Raw genomic sequence first — 17661 nt, forward strand, 5'->3', positions numbered from 1 at the left:
GGAAAATTCGTCTTCTTCTCGTCGATTGGGGTGGAGTTATGGAAAAGAAATGGGATTGAAAGAAATCAACATATTACAAAAAAAAGGATCTTTTTTTTTCTATTTTTTTTTCTCTAGGGATTTACATACCATTTCATTCATGAACATTCAAGGGTGCTCTCCAAGACCAAATTTTAGAATAGGACCACAAAGAGTACACTTGAGGATCCTCTTTCAGGTCTAGGTGAGATAAGGGTTGAGACCAATATTCTTGGGTCTCTAAAGCATCCCAACTTAGACATTTATTATTATTATTATTAGAAAGTTCATCCTCCTCCTCCTCCTCCTCCTCATCGTCGCACGAGTTCTCCTGGGGAGATTCTTCCGCCTCCTCTTCGTCTTCGACAGCTTTGCTCTCGGAGGGGTAACAATGTAATTTCCGGAAAACGTAACTACCCTCCATCAAATGGTATCGAAAATTTCTCACCTTGTTCTCGGCACAATGAATCATCTTTTGAAAATATTGGTGTCGCGTGCATTTCGACTTGTTCCGCCACTCGGTTTTGCCTGGGATGTAAAACTCATAAACGGATCGCTGGCAGAGCTTGCTGAAAAATTCGGCTTTATCGTATCCATTGACGTAGATCACCTCCACATTTTCGGTCAGTATTTTCAGGATCGTAGGAAGATGCTCGTAGGAAAGACGACCCTCGGTCCATTGAAGGCCGTGTCGGTTATTTGTAGTCTGGTTGACCACAGCTTGATTGCGGGACGATAAGTCATCGTAATGGACAGGAGGGAGAAAAATCATGGATCCGCATAAGGTTAAATCGCAAGTGATGTAGCCCAGTTCTTTCAAGATGAAACATATATCTCCCGTCTTTGGATCATAACAGTGAAAGTATTCCATGTCCAGAACAATGTAGGAATCTTTGAGAGGTTTGGTACTCAAAATGTCCATCTTCTTCAATTGAGGAAAAAAAGAAAACAAAATTCTCTCTCTCTCGCTGTGTGTCCTGAAGGAAAAAATGGATAGCGTTCTCTCGCCGTCTCCTCTTTTATATATAGAGAGAGAGAAGGTTGCACGTGACAGGTCGTATGAATTCTGGGAAAGGTCACATTCGTATATATATTTGTTTTTTGAATAATATCGTGCGTATCTCAATACACATCCATCATAATAATAATAAAGGTCACCTTGGAAAGAAAAAGAAATAAAAAACATGGAACTCGTGCTCGACTTTGAAGGTTTCTACGATTCTCAAGGAGCCTTTATTGTGAAAGAATTGGCTTACGTCACATTGGACGGTACTTCTCGAGGGGTATTTATTTTTAAACCCCCGTTTCCATGGCAAATGCTCACCGAGAAAGAAAAACGGACCGCTGTGTGGGCGAGTGATTATTATCACGGCTTGTCGTGGTACGAAGGAGAAATTCCGTACAGTTATTTTCCATGGGTGTTAACGATGTTGACGAAACCTTTTTCCATGATTTGGGTGCGAGGAGAAATGAAACGGCAGTTTTTAGAGAAATGGTTGCAAAGATCCATTTATTGCATTTCGGGATCCACGCAAGAGATTCTCAAATACAATGGGATCGAACACATGAATTGTCCTAACCATACAAAAGGTTTTTTCCATTGCGCTCTACAAAAAGCAGTTCGGTATCATTATTATTTAAAGACACAGAGAAGAAATTCGCAAGGTCGATCCTGCACAATTCAATCTTGACAGAACTCATTAAAAATACATATATCACGTTACTTCTTCAACAGCACAGATGGTTCTGAAGCGAAACTTGGAATTTGATGATGATGATTGTGGCAGATTCGTTTTCTACATGGAAGTCTAATCTCCTCCGAAGACCTTTTCTGGGGATCGTCGATAGATGGTTTTTCAATAGGAATCGTTTCCCTCGGATCCTCAAGAGATAGAGGGGGGTCCTGTCTTGAGACATGGAGCGGTCTCTCCTCCTTCTCCTCCTCCTCCTCGAGAAGTTTTGAGAAAGGGAGAGGATTTTCGGTTCCCTTATTCTTGAGGGGTCTTGACAAATTGAGAGGTCCCTCCTCTTCGAAAGAGAGAGAAGTTTTGGTTCCCTTATCCTCGAGGGGTTTTGACAAATCGAGAGGTCCCTCATTTTCGAGGGGTCTTGATAAATGGAGAGGTTTTTCATCTTCGAGGGGGTTTGATAAAGGAAGAGGTCCCTCCTTCTCGAGGGGTCTTGATATATGGAGAGGTTTTTCATCTTCAGGGAGGTTTGACAATGGGAGAGATTTCTCCTTCTCGAGGGGTCTCTCTTCCTCAAGGGGTTTTGAGGAAGGGAGAGGTTTTTCATCCTCGACGGGTTTTGACAAACGGAGAGGAATCTGGACAGGCTTCTCCTCATCCCCATCATTATCGAGGAGGATGAGAATAGGCTTTTGGAAAGGTTTTTTCTTTTTCTTCTGAACAGGCTCCTCTTGATGCTCGGGGAGAGGGATGGGGTAGTTGTTCCACCATTCTATTTTTTCTTGCTCGAGGATTTTTTCAAAAGTCGTAGCCTCTCTATGATGAGACGAACGACGAGAGTCCTCGAGAAGAATATAATAGGTATTCTTCCCAGTCTTCTCGATCGAGAGAGGTTCGTGCAAACATTTATGCAACCATTCACTAAAATGAACGAGAATCCCTTTTGTCTTCTCAAGACGATCCATAATCCTATTCACTTGCGAGACGGTTAGAAAGTGGGACGTGTAAAAATATTTGGCTCGTTTCATTAACAAAATTTGTGCATCCAAAGGTGGAATGTCACGAGCCATCAACACGTTTTCGTCGGACAAAAATTCGTCCCGCATCTTTTGATAACTCCCCACGGTATAATAACCCGCACATTTTGAAAAATCGGAGGCTTTCAGGTAAACAACTCCTTGGATGATATAAAAGGAAAGATCAACATATTTATATTTGAAAGGAATACACGTAGTGAGCTGGGGATGCCTCCTCATGATCCACTTGGACAAAAATACTACTTTGGGGCTCTCCCCTTTTATTTATAGAGAGAAAGAGAGTGTGACCTTCCCTTCCCTCCTCCTCCTCTCTCCCTGCTTTCTCTATCTCTGGACGTCCTTGGATTGGAAAGGGTGACTTTGAAAAAAAAAGAAGGTCATGGTTGGATAATTTTTTGTTTATTAAATTATTACTTTCACTTCCTCATTCCCACACACATTCATCTTTTTAAGAAAAGAAAAAGAGGTCATGGAGATAAGATTTCTTGGAAAGAAGAGAGAGAGAAACAAAAAAAACAAATAAAACGGACGTCATAGAGCCTCTATCTGTGTCTGTGTGTGTCTATATAGATATATAAAAAGGCGAGAGTACTGGGCGAGATCATTTCTTTTCCATTGGGAGCCATGTCGCTATTAGACGTTTTTCCAACTCAACGGATTTCGAACGGGGAGGATTTGAAGACGCTAAAGCAAATCTCCAACTTGAAAATTTTTTTGGCGTGTCATTGTGCGACATTTATTCCGCATTTACCACCTCATCAAGCGATCGTTTCTTTCAACCAAGATGTCGAATCCTCCAACCTGCTCGTTCAGAATATATACAGAAATTTATTCGAATCGCAACAAACGAAAGAGGAATCTCCCTTTTCTTGGAATCGGATGGATCGAGCTTTAAGACGGCCCATTCAAACAGACCGGCGATATACAGATCCGCGTACGAGTTTTCGGAGGAAGAATATTTTTCTCACGAAACGATATTTTACGTTTGGAGTGAGAACGACGGCTGAGGACGAAGTTCATATTGTTCAAACCACAGCCGCTCCTCTCGCCTATTACGAATCATCGTCCCCCAATCTGAAGGAAAGAAGTTTTAAAGTCAGCGACAGGATGAAATATAAGAAATATATTCTAAGACCTTTTCAAAACTATGTCGTTCCCCCGAAAACGCAATATCTCATCGTCACAACCCAGAAGAGTCTCTTTCTCGTCGATCGGTGCTCGTACTCGCTTTGGAAACAATTGAAAGAGGAGATTTCTTTCCAATCGCCGATGATGTTTCATGAAAAAGAAGAAGAAAACCCTCCGCCACCTTTACCCATCCCTTCCTTAGATGATAAGAGGAGCTGGACCAAACCGTGGTCATGGCCCGAAACAAAATCGACCTGGCAACGGAATGAAATTGAAGTCATCACGATTGAAGATGAGGAGGAAGAAAAAAAATTACCTTTTAAAAAACGGTCGACTTACCGGAACCTACCTGGCGTGCAAGATCCGCTTCAGAATCCAGAAGCTTCTTCTTCTTCTTCTTCTTCCCCGACTTGTTCAAACAGGCAACCTCTTTCGGACTCCTCACAGACAGAACCTCTTCCAGTATCCTCTTCTTCTTCTTCTTCTCTAACCTGTCCCGACATCGTAGAGGTAGAATGTCAGCCGGGTCCACAAGTTCCAACAGGTCCAGAAATCATGGAGGCAGAATCACAGCCGGGTTCACAAGTTCCAACGGGTCCAGAAATCGTAGAGGTAGAATTTCAGCCGGGTAAACAAGTTCCAACGGGTCCAGAAATCATGGAGGTAGAATCGCAGCCGGGTCCAGACATCCTAGATCCCTCCACTCATCCCAAAGAGACTCCAAGTGTTTCAAGACAGCCTTGTGAGGATCCAGCCCTTCCCGTATGGAATGATTATATGGACTTACAAAATTTGGTGCAACAGGAAGGAGAAGAAAATAATCATACGGATGGGTGGGTCAAAGACTGTTTAGATCATTTAACCTCGAATGAAATTGAACTGTTATGGAATTGCATTTCTGAAATCACATCGGAAATGGGATAAAAACCAAAACAAAAAAAAAAAAACAATTTTTTAATAACAAATGGGAGGTGGGTCATGATGTCAATTAAAAAAAATATTATATAGAGTCCAATCTTGGTGGTTCACTTCAGTTTTCCAGCATGAGGTGATCCATGTTTCCCGAAATATGGATCCCATTCCAAGAGAGATTGTGTAGAGCCTTCACTTCAGTTCTTTTGTTTTCTACCAAGAGGAGAGGGTCCCCAAAGGGTTACCCATGTCCAAAGAGAGAAAGTGTAGAGCATTCATTTCAGTTTTTTTTTCAAGTTTAGGGGAGGGAGGTCTCAAAATGACACCCCTCCATTTTCAAAGAGAGATAGTGTAGAGCGTTCATTTCTGTTTTTTTTCCAAAGTTAGGGAGTTTTCAAATGGCTACCCATTTCAGAGAAAGAGACAGAGAGAAGGTGTAGAGCGTTCATTTCAGTTTTCCAACATTAGAAGTTCCCAAAATACCTTCTGAATTCAAAGAGAGATCGTGTAGAGCGTTCATTTCCAGTTCTCCAAGATCAGAAGAAGAGGGTCCGCTTTTCCCAAAAGGGCTTTCCGCATTCAGAGACAGCGAAATGGACTTCAGTTTTCTCCCTCCCCAAGAATAGAGGGTCCCAAAATGGCTTCCCATTTCAAAGAGAGAGGGAGAGGCGTTCATTTCCGTTCTCCAAGATAGGGTCGTCTGCTTTTTCCCAAAATGGCTTCCCAATTCAAAGAGAGAGAGAGAGAGAGAGAGTAAAAGGGTGTGTAGAGCGGTCATGTTCATTCTCCAAGATAGGGTCGTCAGCTTTTTCTCAAAATGGCATCTCCCCATTCAAAAAGAGATCGTAACCAATTTTTTCCAGTTTTTTCCAAGATGGGGGGGAGAAGAAAACCTAGGATGGAGTAACACGACACACAGAGAGAAAGAGAAAAAAAACGCCATCTTGTCATTTTCTGATAGGGTACCGGTGTTCGAATACATTTGTGACCGACTGTAGCAGTTAATAAGTTCAAACAAAGGCGTAGCTAGAGTTTCTAGCGTCCGGGGACAACCGAAGAATTGGCGCTCCTTCCTGTGTGCCAGAAATGGAAAATATTTCATTAAAAAATTTCGTAGCATCAATTTGGCGCCCCTTGGATGCTGCGCCCGGGGATAGATGTCCCCCTTGCCCCACCCTAGCTACGCCACTGAGTTCAAATCAGCAATACTAACTCAAAAAGGAATTTCTGCTTTAATCTCATAATTTAATATTTTAAGTTGCCATTCTTAATGTTGCACTACATTTTTCTAATATTCATGCGAAAAAAAAATTTTATTTCCAGATTATCTGCACACAAGTTACTACTTACCACCTCATTTTTTCTTCAGACAAGTAATTTGTCTTTAAAAGTAAATATTATAAAAATGCACCAAGCTTTAAATATAATATGCTGTGTATCTTGCAAGTTTCAAAGAAATTAATATATTACAGGTTTGTTTAGCAAATAATTCAACACTGCAATTTAAAATTATTCCTTAAATTCATAAAACCAATAATATTAGTTGCATATATATTAGTTGTATAGCAGATGTATTATATTAGTTGTATATCAGAACTTGAAAATGAATTTTCACAAATGAAAAATAACAATTTTTTATTTACAGATTTAAGCAAACAGTCAGAATAACAAAGTAACACTGAAGTTATAGCATACCAGTAACATCTTTTTAAACACACTCTACAAAGTTTTAAAGCAATAAATCTCTGGCAATTTCAAATGAATTTATAATCATAAGATACAATAAAGTGATCAGGATAGCACATTTTAAAACTATTAATTAATACTCAATTCACAATATAAAAGCAGCAGCTATTCAAATTATTGAGGAACTATGATCTCTGAACTAAGATTAAATGAATAATCTTATAATAAGCTAGCTGAATTAATGCAAAAAATCAAAATATGTTTGCATATGTGAAAAAAAATGAGTCGAGTTGACTCAATTTATTTTTAATATATGTAGTAGCCATCTTTGCTTTGCAGACTTCTTGTCTATTTATTTCTACGTTAAAGTTCACTTCGAAGGTTCAAAAGATCTTTTGGATCATTTTCACGACACATCGCTGCACGTCGTATTTCATCCTACGAAATTATAACATCACGAAAACAGTTAATATAAAAATTCAAAAGACTCGCCACACGTTCATCGCTCGCCAGTACTACGGGGCTTTGAGCTTGTTGGAAGGAGCGAAGTTCGTCAGACGACTGCCTGTGACGTCAGAGCTTCCTCTCGCTTCAGTGTCCTGGCTTCCTTCTGTAAGGAGGTGTTGGTCAGACTCGCTATCCCGTTTGCTGTCGAGTGGAAAGAGAATCCCGACTGGTTTTCCGATATCGATCTCGACAGGTGTCCAGACTAGATCTCTGTGTATGGATTTATGAATTTGTCAATTATTGTTTTTCTGAAATATACATGAATTTTTTGGGAACGGTAATAGTTAATGTTACTTTAGTTAAAATATTATGTACATCTCTGTGATTATATATGTCTTTTCTTCTTAGGTCTCAAGATAAGGGCATACACATTACCATGTAGGAATTCATTTATATACTAATTTTTGCAAACGAACTCCTCTTAACTACACTCATGGACACAATCGTATTTTAGGCTATTTTGTACTTCTTTTCCTTTTCTTTTTATAGGCCCTTTTTTCCCCCCCTCTATTATTTTTGGGCCATTTATTTAAAATTTTATTTTGTCCCATCTTTTCTTTCTGGCCTTTTGAACTCGTACAAAATGTACGAAGTTCCTTTTTACTCTCCTCAAATACGAAATTGCCCCCCCTTTCTATATACCTTTCCTTAGCACCTATGCTTGATTTTTCGCCAATCGGTGCAGAAAGACTTAGCGATTGCAAAACAAGACATCTGTCTACTTTGTCTGTCTGTCTGTCTGTCTGTCTTAGCCGCCCGTTCTACGTTGTGTGTCTTTTTAACTTAGAGAAAGAAAAATAATTCAATATTGAACACATATTTTGAGTATAACAAAAGTATTTTAAGAAACAACCTGTTAAAAATACATTAGTCATTAAAAATATTTAATTTGTGTACAGGCTGAATTAAAACTAACATGTGGTGGTGTATTTAATTATGGCAAAGCACACTAGGGCTATCTGCGTAATAGGTGTGATGCCTTCGTGGAGGACTTTCTCAGGGAAACTGGCTCGTATACACACTAAGGTGTAGGGCAAATTTATTATTGTGCATATATGTGTAAGAAAATGTATTTTAATTGTTCCATTTTTATTGTATGGAAGGAAGAATAGGATGCCAATATCGAAGATTATTTACCATAGCAAATAATCACGGTCAGGGTAAATGTTATATAGAAATCTTGGGAGTGTAAGGGATTATAAGAGTACTTTTAGATTATACTGAAAATATATGCACTTCTGCTAAAATCTGAAGTGAATCAGTATGAAGTGACTTTAAAAATAATGTGATAAGTATACTATTTAAAAGTATAAATGACGAATATTAAGAAATTTGTAGAATTTTATGGTATTTAAATATGAATTTGTTATGTCAAATCATTTTATATATATTTTTGCTTGAGATATGTAAATTAAACTGAAAATCACGATCATATATTTCTCATGGAATGTCAAAGTTCATTTGTATTAAAAAAAATGCATGAGCAATGAAATTAAATAGAATAATACTTTTTGATTATGTTTTTACCATGGTCTTAGGAATTATGCCATCATGTGTTCTGTTCAACAAAATTTCTTTAGTGCAAACAATACTACGAAAAATATTGAAAAATAGCTTGTTTTACAATATTTATTTCCCTCAATTAACTTAAATATCGTTTTTCATTTCCTAATGCTTTCCTTTATGATAAGAATTTAATGTTTACAATTATTTTCAGCATTCGTACGAATTCTGTGCATAAAATAAACATTGCTTTAACAAAATACTTTATCGGAAAGTATATACCCGGTATTTCCGGTGTATCTACCACATTTAAAATGATTATTTTGCTTTAGTTTACATTACTTCCATTACGAAAATCATGTAGCAGACGCGTCGGCCGATGCGTCTTGTCTCCCGGGTGACGTCACTACCAGCAACCAATGGCACGCTTTTTCCGTTCCTGGCCTAACCTTAGTATATTAAAGAACCTTGATATGATACTACCCAGGAGGTACTTACTACCTTGCAGATAATAACTAAAAGAAAACTGAACCGAGAAATATGGCTGATCTATCTACGATTGATATTCTTGATGAAAGAATAGCGAAACTGGAAAGAAATGTGTATGGGAATTCTTCACCAGATCCAGAGTGCAAAGTAAAAATACAGTTCTGTGATACGTGAAGTTGTATTGCTTTGCTCAGTTAACGCACAAACTGTTTCGGTTTAATTTTTTAAAGTTGTCCTAATTTTTCGTAGTTGTATTTAATTTATTTTAAGTCGATAGTATGAAACAATAAAACATTAAAAATATTCACATTCACATGTGGCCATCATTTGCTATGATAAATTAAATAGGATTGGATTTCATAAATCTGGGAATTATTTCCTTTACGCATATATAGTTTTACAGATTTGATGAGTTTTCTTGAAGCTTTTGTAATAGAATCGTGGATGTAGTTTCACTGTAAATGAAATAAAATTCCTTCATTTTTTTTTTTTTTTTTTTTTTTTGGTACTTTATTTTTTATCTAATCTTTGCATGCTTAAAAGGAAGGGCCCTGATGATCAATATTATATGCAATTATAAAAAAGTATTTAGATTATTAAGATATTTATCACCTGGAATAGTGCTATATTAAAAATATTTTCATGGAATGAATTTTTTCTTTATTAAGTGTAATTCATAATTTCTTGTACTACCTGTTTGAAATTACATTTGACACATATTGGATTAAAATATTGATGAAGTTGCAACTGTTATTTTTATTCTGTGAGAATATAAGTGTGATAATGTATTAAGAAATTCTTCTTTTCTGCATATCAGAATATATGTGGAGGTAATTTGCTTTATTGATTTCATCGGTATTAGTCCAACTTTCAGAAAAAGGTCTCTCTCTTCGCCCCTTTTTTTAAATGGCAGTATTGAATACTTTCATTGAATTCAAAGCACCCTTCCACGCAACCAGCATTTAAAATTCTTTAATGTGTGAATTTTCATTTTGTCTCTGTACTAAGATTATCACTTTATTCAATTGCTCTCGCCTTGTACCCATGATGACCCAAGTAAATAATGTAAAATGTATTTTTTTGTGTACATAGTTATCCCTTGTTTCAGTAACATTCACTTCGGTAAAAGATTTTAATAGTGCCTTTTTTAGTTAATGAGGGAGGGAATAAAGAAAATGTGTGTTTTATGAAGAAAGGAGAAAAGTAAAAATAGAATCTAATATTTGTTTTATGCAATAATTGAAAAAATATGATTTTATTTTCTGCCAAAAAAAAAAAAAAAAAAGTTCAATTGTAGCAGTCTAGCATATTTTACACCTATTCACATAAGTCAGAACAAATGATAAACCATGACTTTTTATTTTAAGCCAGGTAGGATGAAGTGATGAGATAGATGCAAATAAAAATAAGATACCTTATTTGCCTGAAAATTATCTTCTGTAAACCCTTTATCTTTTATATTTTTAAATTAAAATTTAGGAAGATTCTATGAACAGGTAATTTGCTAAATGAAATTTCAGAAGGAGATGAAAAAGTTTAATTAGCTATAATATAGAATAGTTATAAAGTTAAAATACTAAATAAACCAAATGGGTAATTACTGTATTTATTAAATGCATAGCTACTGAAAATTTTAATAGCCACATTTAATTGAGAAATTCCAGTTTCGGCCTGAATCCATAATGCTGCTCATTCATTACTTAAAAACAAATAGGTAGCATTCTCTTTGGGCCACATCTATTTGGGCTGTTCAAAGGAATTTTGAACAAAGAGGGAAAAGAAACTTAAGATACTGAAAGAAAATAAGTATTCAGCTAAATTTTTATTTCTGAAAATCTAGATCGGTGCCACCTCCTTGGCACAATGTGGCTTTTTTTTTTTTTTTTTTTTTTTTTTTTTTTACAGAAAAATGATGTTTTATAATCAGGGCTATGGAGTCGGAATCGGAGTCAGGTAGATTTTGGGGTAAAAGGAGTCGGAGTTGAAGTCGCTAAAAAACATGGTGACTCCGACTCCAGTTTTTGTTGGACAGTTTCAATTTGAAATGAAATTAAAGTGAATTGAAAAAAAAAAAAAAAAATGACAAACTGAGTTAATATTTTTATTTATGGAATATATACATTAATAAATAGTTATCATCTATTTTATTGACATATTAATAAATAAATATAACAGAGCAGGATGGATGTAATATTTGCCATTATTGATTAAACTGATTCATTTAGTTACTAATATCATTGGTGAACTAAAAACTCCCAAAATTGATGCCATTCTTAGGAAGCGAGGGTGAAAAGGAGCAATGCAATGGAGAAGTACATATTTGATAATATAATGGTTGTTAGGATTAAGAACTTTGTCAGAAGATGTAAATAACTCTAATAATTCATAATAGAATGATCTTGCAGAACTGGAAATCTTTCTTTCAATACCGTATATAGCTACCATCTGAAAAATTAACTGGAGACGAGAATGTTAGAAGATGTAGATAACCTTAATGTTTCACTAACAGAAAGAGTGTGGAATGATCTTGGAGAATTGGAAACTTTTTCTTTCTATACCATATATATCCACCAAAAAAGCTACAATCTGAAGAATTAACAAGAGGCAAGACTGGAAGAATGTGATGTTTGTTCTTTCTGAAATGGAGGGTTTATTGCAGAAGAAATCGTTTCTTCAATGAAGAAAAGAGAAAATAATTTGCTAGAGAACAAGATCATGCTGGGTTCAATATATGTAGATTCAAAACGCCGAATTTTGTTTTATGACAAACAAATTAAAAAGGCAAAGAAAGCCATCTATTAACTTTCATTAAGAATGAAATTATTCTCAGAATAACTGGAGTATTCTAATCAGGACAGTCAAACTGCAGATATTGCAACTGAGTCTCTATCATGTTCTTCCACTGATGAATTAGATTTTGAGAAATATTTGGATAATATTGAAAAGGCTAAGGCAAAGTTAATGGAAACAAAGAACCAACAGCCTTTAGATATAAAAATGAAAAATACAAACAAGATTTCTACACGGTCTTTGAAGAAATAGAGAAATATGATTGCACTTGCAAGATACCTCTTTTAGAACTTAACAAAAGTCTATCCTGAAAAGTTAAAGGAAGTAGCCATAACTCTTCTTCCTACTCAAGTCAGTGTGGAAAGTTCTCAGTTCTGCAGTTTATCAGATTGGATCTATGGTCCTCTAACAAAGAAGATCTTGCCAAAGTTTTACTGTTTCTTAGAAATTACTAATGCCAGCGTTTCCATTTCATAATAAATGCTAATTAATATAAAAAATTTGCTATGCATCAATTTTTATCTGTAGCATCTACTATTTCTTTTATATTAAAAAAAATAAGCTGTACCCATGTTTACATATATATGAAGGAGTCGAAGTCATTAAAATTCCAGGAGTTGGTTATTTTCCCTACCAACTCCACAGCCCTACTTATAATACATATTATTTATATTTTGATTAGGTATTTATCTGAAAATCAATTAATAAGCTTACTCAGTAAATGTAGAAATGGACTGGTAAGGATAAAGGACTTTTATTGTATTTAAAATTCTAGAAATGAACAAGATTCCTGTCACTGTAAGTACTGTGAACTAATACTGCATATGTTGAGAGAGTGAAAAGAAAACTCTTTGGCCATACTTGATTTCGTTCCAAATACATACATACCTGTGATCAGTAGCAGACAAACAGCTATCGAGCCCCAGTGCAGAAATCTCCTTGGGGCTCCTTTATTGGAATGATCATATATCAGTGTCAACACAGATAAATAATTTGCATTAATTTAAATTGAAAAAATGATTTGGAAAACAAAAAAATATTAAGACTAAAAAAATTTACATGTAGCAGACAAAAGTATATTTAAAAAAGCTTATTAATATGTCGTGTTTGATGATTTTAAAAATTCTTTTTAACTTTTCTTTTAATTAAAAAAAAAAAAAAAAAAAACCTAAAGTGTTTTTACGAGCTTTGACTTCTCAACATTTTATTATAGTTTCATCAAAATTAATATTTTTAGCTGCTGCTATTTGAATGGAAAGTATTGTCAAACCTTTGAATGCTTATTGTTGATCAAAGATAGCTTTCAATCCAGTGATTCCCAAACTTTTCCGAGTCATGATGTCTTTTTTTCAGATGAAAATTTCCCATGGCCCCGTACCTTAAGTAAAAGTGTGACTAATTGTAAGTAAAAGTAAATTAAACTCGTGTATCTTTTCATTTTGGTACTATTCGGTTTCGAGGGCCGTAAAAAATCGCCAAACTATTGTTGATGCCAATGCTGCCAAAAATAATTGCGGCAACCCTAAAAATTGCGGCAAGAAAGGAAGTATAATAGTAAATAACTATCTAAGATGGATGTTTTAATTTAGATGAAAGGTTAATTTCATATAATACTTTATTATTATTATAATTTATATAAAAATTGCTAAACATAACTGAATGGATGCCTGCATTGCTTTTTCGCTACCGACTTATCGCTAAAGCATAATTTCATCTCGTTGGTTGTTGAAACGTAATTTTCTATAATGAAAGATGCCTTTTCTTTGAAAATATTTTCGGTAAAGTGCAGAATCGCTCACTTATTTGTTTGCCGCTTTTTACAAGGGTAAAACAATTGGATTTTTTTCAATTTTCTTTTATTTTTTAAGTGAAAATAGGTCGATGTGTACATAGATAAAGTCAAGGGTGTGCGCAGTGCCATTTTTGTGCAATTCTGGGATTTTTTTTTTAAGTGAAAATAAGTCGATGTGCACATGGATACCGAGTATGTGCAATTCTAAGAAACGGGTCAAGCAGTGGGTGATTCTGCACTTTACCCAAAATTCTATTGCCGACTTTTCGTCATGGGCAATTACCAAATTGTTAAATCCATAGGATATCAAAAAAGGATTTAAAAATTAAACTAGTATTTCAATGTCGTCTTAAGAAATATAGAACTATACAAACTTACGCAATCTGAAATCAACGCGTACGCTAGATTTGGCGCGCTGTTAAATGGACGCGTTTACTAGATTTGGCGCTTTTGAGCATACATTTTCGCTGCAATTTTTTTACGGCCCTCAAAACGGAATAGTACCTTCATTTTTAATACTTTTTTTGGCTTTATTAACATTAAATAAATAATTAATGTGATGTATGAGTTTGCAGATTGCAACATATTTTTTCAAATCATGGAATTAAACTGCACATGGCCACCCTCATTTCCTTTTTTATGTTAATTTTTGCTCTATACTTGCTTTTTACTATATCGACCATCAAAAATTCAGCTTCAGTGTCTAAAATGGAATTAAAACAGCCTTGTCATTTAGAAGGGGATATTCATCTTTTATTGAAATCCAAAATTTTTTCAATGCTATGCTGCCAGATTTTACTTTCAAACTGCTGTCACAAGAAGATAACTTGATAAGATTCTCTTCTTCTGCAGAAATAAATACAGTAGGAGCACTATTATTAAACAGATCCATGGAAACCTGTTGAATTTTTCATTTTGAAAGCATTTCTCAAACCAGATAATTAGCTGTGATAAGCGCCTTTCAAACATGGTTTTTATATCCTGAGAAAGATCCAAGCTCATTTGACATCAAAAATTGCTGCAATATTAAAAAACAATCTTTAAAAAATCAACATCAACAAAATCTTCTGCATCTTTGTATCCCTCGCCTTTAAGGAAAATAAAAATGCAGTTATAGAGTTTTAACTAAAACACTAATAAATTTTAATTTGTATTTTATACATTTCCATGAAATAAAAAACAAATACCTTTGTTTACAATGGCCATTGCGAAAGAAATATCACCAAGCACAAAATGTATAATGGGGGGGGGGAACAAGCAAAAACATTAGAAAATAATAATAATAATAAATTATTGAAGAAAGCTATTAAAATTACCCATTCATGCATGCAGTTAAACTTATTTCACCATTTACATATTATTATTAAAATTACCCATACATGCATACAGTTAGATTTATTTCACCATTTACATATTATTACAACTACCTTAATAAAAGACTCCAAATTTTCAGGATGTGCAAAACTCTGGCAACCAAGTTCATCCTACAGTCAAGCAATGTTGCCATTTTCATATGCGTTCTTTTGTTATATTCCAAATTCCAATGATTATAGGTAAATCTTGATATTTTTCCTTAAGCTCAGTTTTAAAACATGCTTGTGGAATTTGCCACAAAGTAACTAAAAGGAACAATGATAAGTTGTATTTGGTACATTGGTGTGTACAATGCCTAAGTTATACAAAATGCCAAATTTGTACGAGTGTCAGATTTAAAAAAAAAAAAAATGAAAATAGATTGCTAGTTACATGGGGGGGGGGAATAAACCATAAAGAAATTACAGAAGGATTTTGTAAAAAAAATGTAAGTGTATATTTTTAATGCATTATATAATCCTTATTTAAAAGTTTTATTTTAAATTGCTAAAGTATGTTTTTTGATATATTGATGATGTTTGACAGCTTATAATAAATATCAACAGTTTGGTGATGTTTTTAAGAAAAGTAATGAAAATCTGTAACTTCAACTAGATAAATGACTTCCTCTTCATCTGTTAAAAAATTGTCTAATTGTACCAAGATGGCTTGCGACAATACATAAGTGCTCTTATTTCTTTTGTATATTTTCTGTTGGTTATGTATAGGCAGTTGCTTTTAATGTGACTTCAAAAGTGTTTTTCCATTTCTTTGTATTGATACCACATAAATTTGGATATGATTTAAGGTTATGCTAAGATGCAACTTGTTGTTTTTCATTCCACTACTTTATATACCCTCATAATCTTTTTATATTTTGAGTTATGAAATGTAAATTTTCACATTAAAAAAAAAGAAGAAAAAAAAAAAAGGAATTTATCTTTATAGTTTTATATTTGAACAAAAAAAGCATTTATAAGTTTCATGGGAAATTTCATGTAAAATCTGCTGAGTTTTGTATTGAATGAAGAAATTCTCTGCTTCTACAGGTTTGCCTTGATTGCCTGTTCATTTTTAAGATTGCCTCAGTAACTTTTTTAAATACTTTCTCTCATACAACTATTCCATTAAATAGTTAGTATTTCTTGCATTCTCTTTGCACCTTTTAATGGATGTTATTCTTTTCAAGAGTGGAGAAGTGCAACATTATTATCCAGAAATCACAGAAAGAGTATCCAGCACAAGTGTCTGTCTGTCTTCTTCCTGCAGCTTTTGATATTGCATTTTCAAGTGCTTTCATTATTAATATGTAAATGGTTTTATTTTCACATTTTCTATTACAAAAATTCCTTTTCTTTCTTGAAAAAATCTCACTGTCTTTTTCTCAATTCTTGACGAATAAAAATTAACAATATATTTTATTTTTGAAAGAATAAAAATAATTTTTAATTCAGCTGCAATTTGTAAAATATCTTTTCTGAAAGAAAAGGTTGTCTGCACAAAGTAGATTAAGTAGCATGCTGAACTTACACAGAGGTGGTGATTTTCTTTCACAAAAGCTGCTTAGGACTAAACACATACTAGATAGAATTTGGGCCATCATATATAAAAACATAATATGCATCACACACCTAATATTGTGCTTACTGTTTTGGAAAGATTAGACTGTAATATCTTTTGAAAAACATAAAAAGTGTTTGCCGTGCGAGTTCAGTTGCAAGGAGTCCTTTCTTTCCACTAATATAATATTGATGTAGACAAAATATAACATTTTACAGTGTTTGTTTTCTAAATTATATCACCTAAAAATTCAGTTATTCTTATATATCATATTTATTTATGTTTTTTTCATGTAGTGAATTTAAACGAATCTCTGAATTTAACTTAATTCAATGTGCATGTCTTTTTATTCCTTTGTGGTTTCCTTTAAGTGGGAATTATATTTCACTATGCAGTTTTGAAATTTCTAAATTTTTTCAGTGTGTTGAAAGTTTGATAAATGTGCAAAACAGACTTCAGTCAGCTGTTACTGGACGGGATAAAATCACGATGCTGTTTTCAAAATGTAAGTATTTTCTATGAAATTCTTTTTTAAAATTCAAATGTTATTTCAGTGAAACTTATCATCCAGAGTACTTTTCAAATTGCATGAAATATTTTATGTTATTGTCTATTTGTATTCTTATCATTTTAAATTCATTCAGAATTGGTCATTTATTGTTTAGTTGATTATGAAATGAGGACTTATCACAAAATAGAACCTATTTTGAAAATTCAAATGCAGATTTTTAGAAAATATTTGTACTTTTATATGAGAAATACTGATATGAGGACAATAATTGAGAAATACTGATATGTGGACAATAATGACATTTTATTTGCTTATTCTGTATAGTTATCTTTCATTTGTTCATTCTTAATATAATCTAATCATAGAATACTCTTTTAAATTGAGAATAAATATATTCATAGAATATTCTTTTAAATTGAGAATAAATATATTCATAGAATATTCTTTTAAATTGAGAATAAATGTATTCATAGAATATTCTTTTAAATTGAGAATAAATATATGCAATCTAATGTATAGTGACTATTGAAAAATGGCATAAATACATGAAATTTGTTTTATGATTAGAGTATTTAATAATTTTTAATCATGGTAAAATATTTCCTAAAATTGATAGGTAAGTTTATATTTTAGGGTGCCCCTTGGATTATTGCCAAGTTGTTTCATTTATGGTAACCTGAGTAGTTG

The 17661-nt window shown here is 33.8% G+C and overlaps 1 protein-coding gene across 1 annotated transcript in view; it reads left to right on the forward strand.

The window, feature by feature from the left end:
- Nucleotides 1-8916: 8916 nt before the first annotated feature.
- The window catches only part of LOC118183521 (dynactin subunit 3-like), a 65937-nt gene continuing 57192 nt past the window's right edge, over nt 8917-17661 (forward strand). Inside the window, exons 1-2 of the mRNA XM_035353102.2 lie at nt 8917-9115; nt 16884-16968. Coding sequence (XP_035208993.1) covers nt 9020-9115; nt 16884-16968 — 181 coding nt within the window. The 5' untranslated portion in view covers nt 8917-9019. The remainder of the gene's footprint in view (nt 9116-16883; nt 16969-17661) is intronic.

This window comes from Stegodyphus dumicola, chromosome 9 (genome assembly GCF_044657685.1).
Source record: "Stegodyphus dumicola isolate Sdum_Otavi_A_Nest chromosome 9, ASM4465768v1".
Lineage (NCBI taxonomy): Eukaryota > Metazoa > Arthropoda > Arachnida > Araneae > Eresidae > Stegodyphus > Stegodyphus dumicola.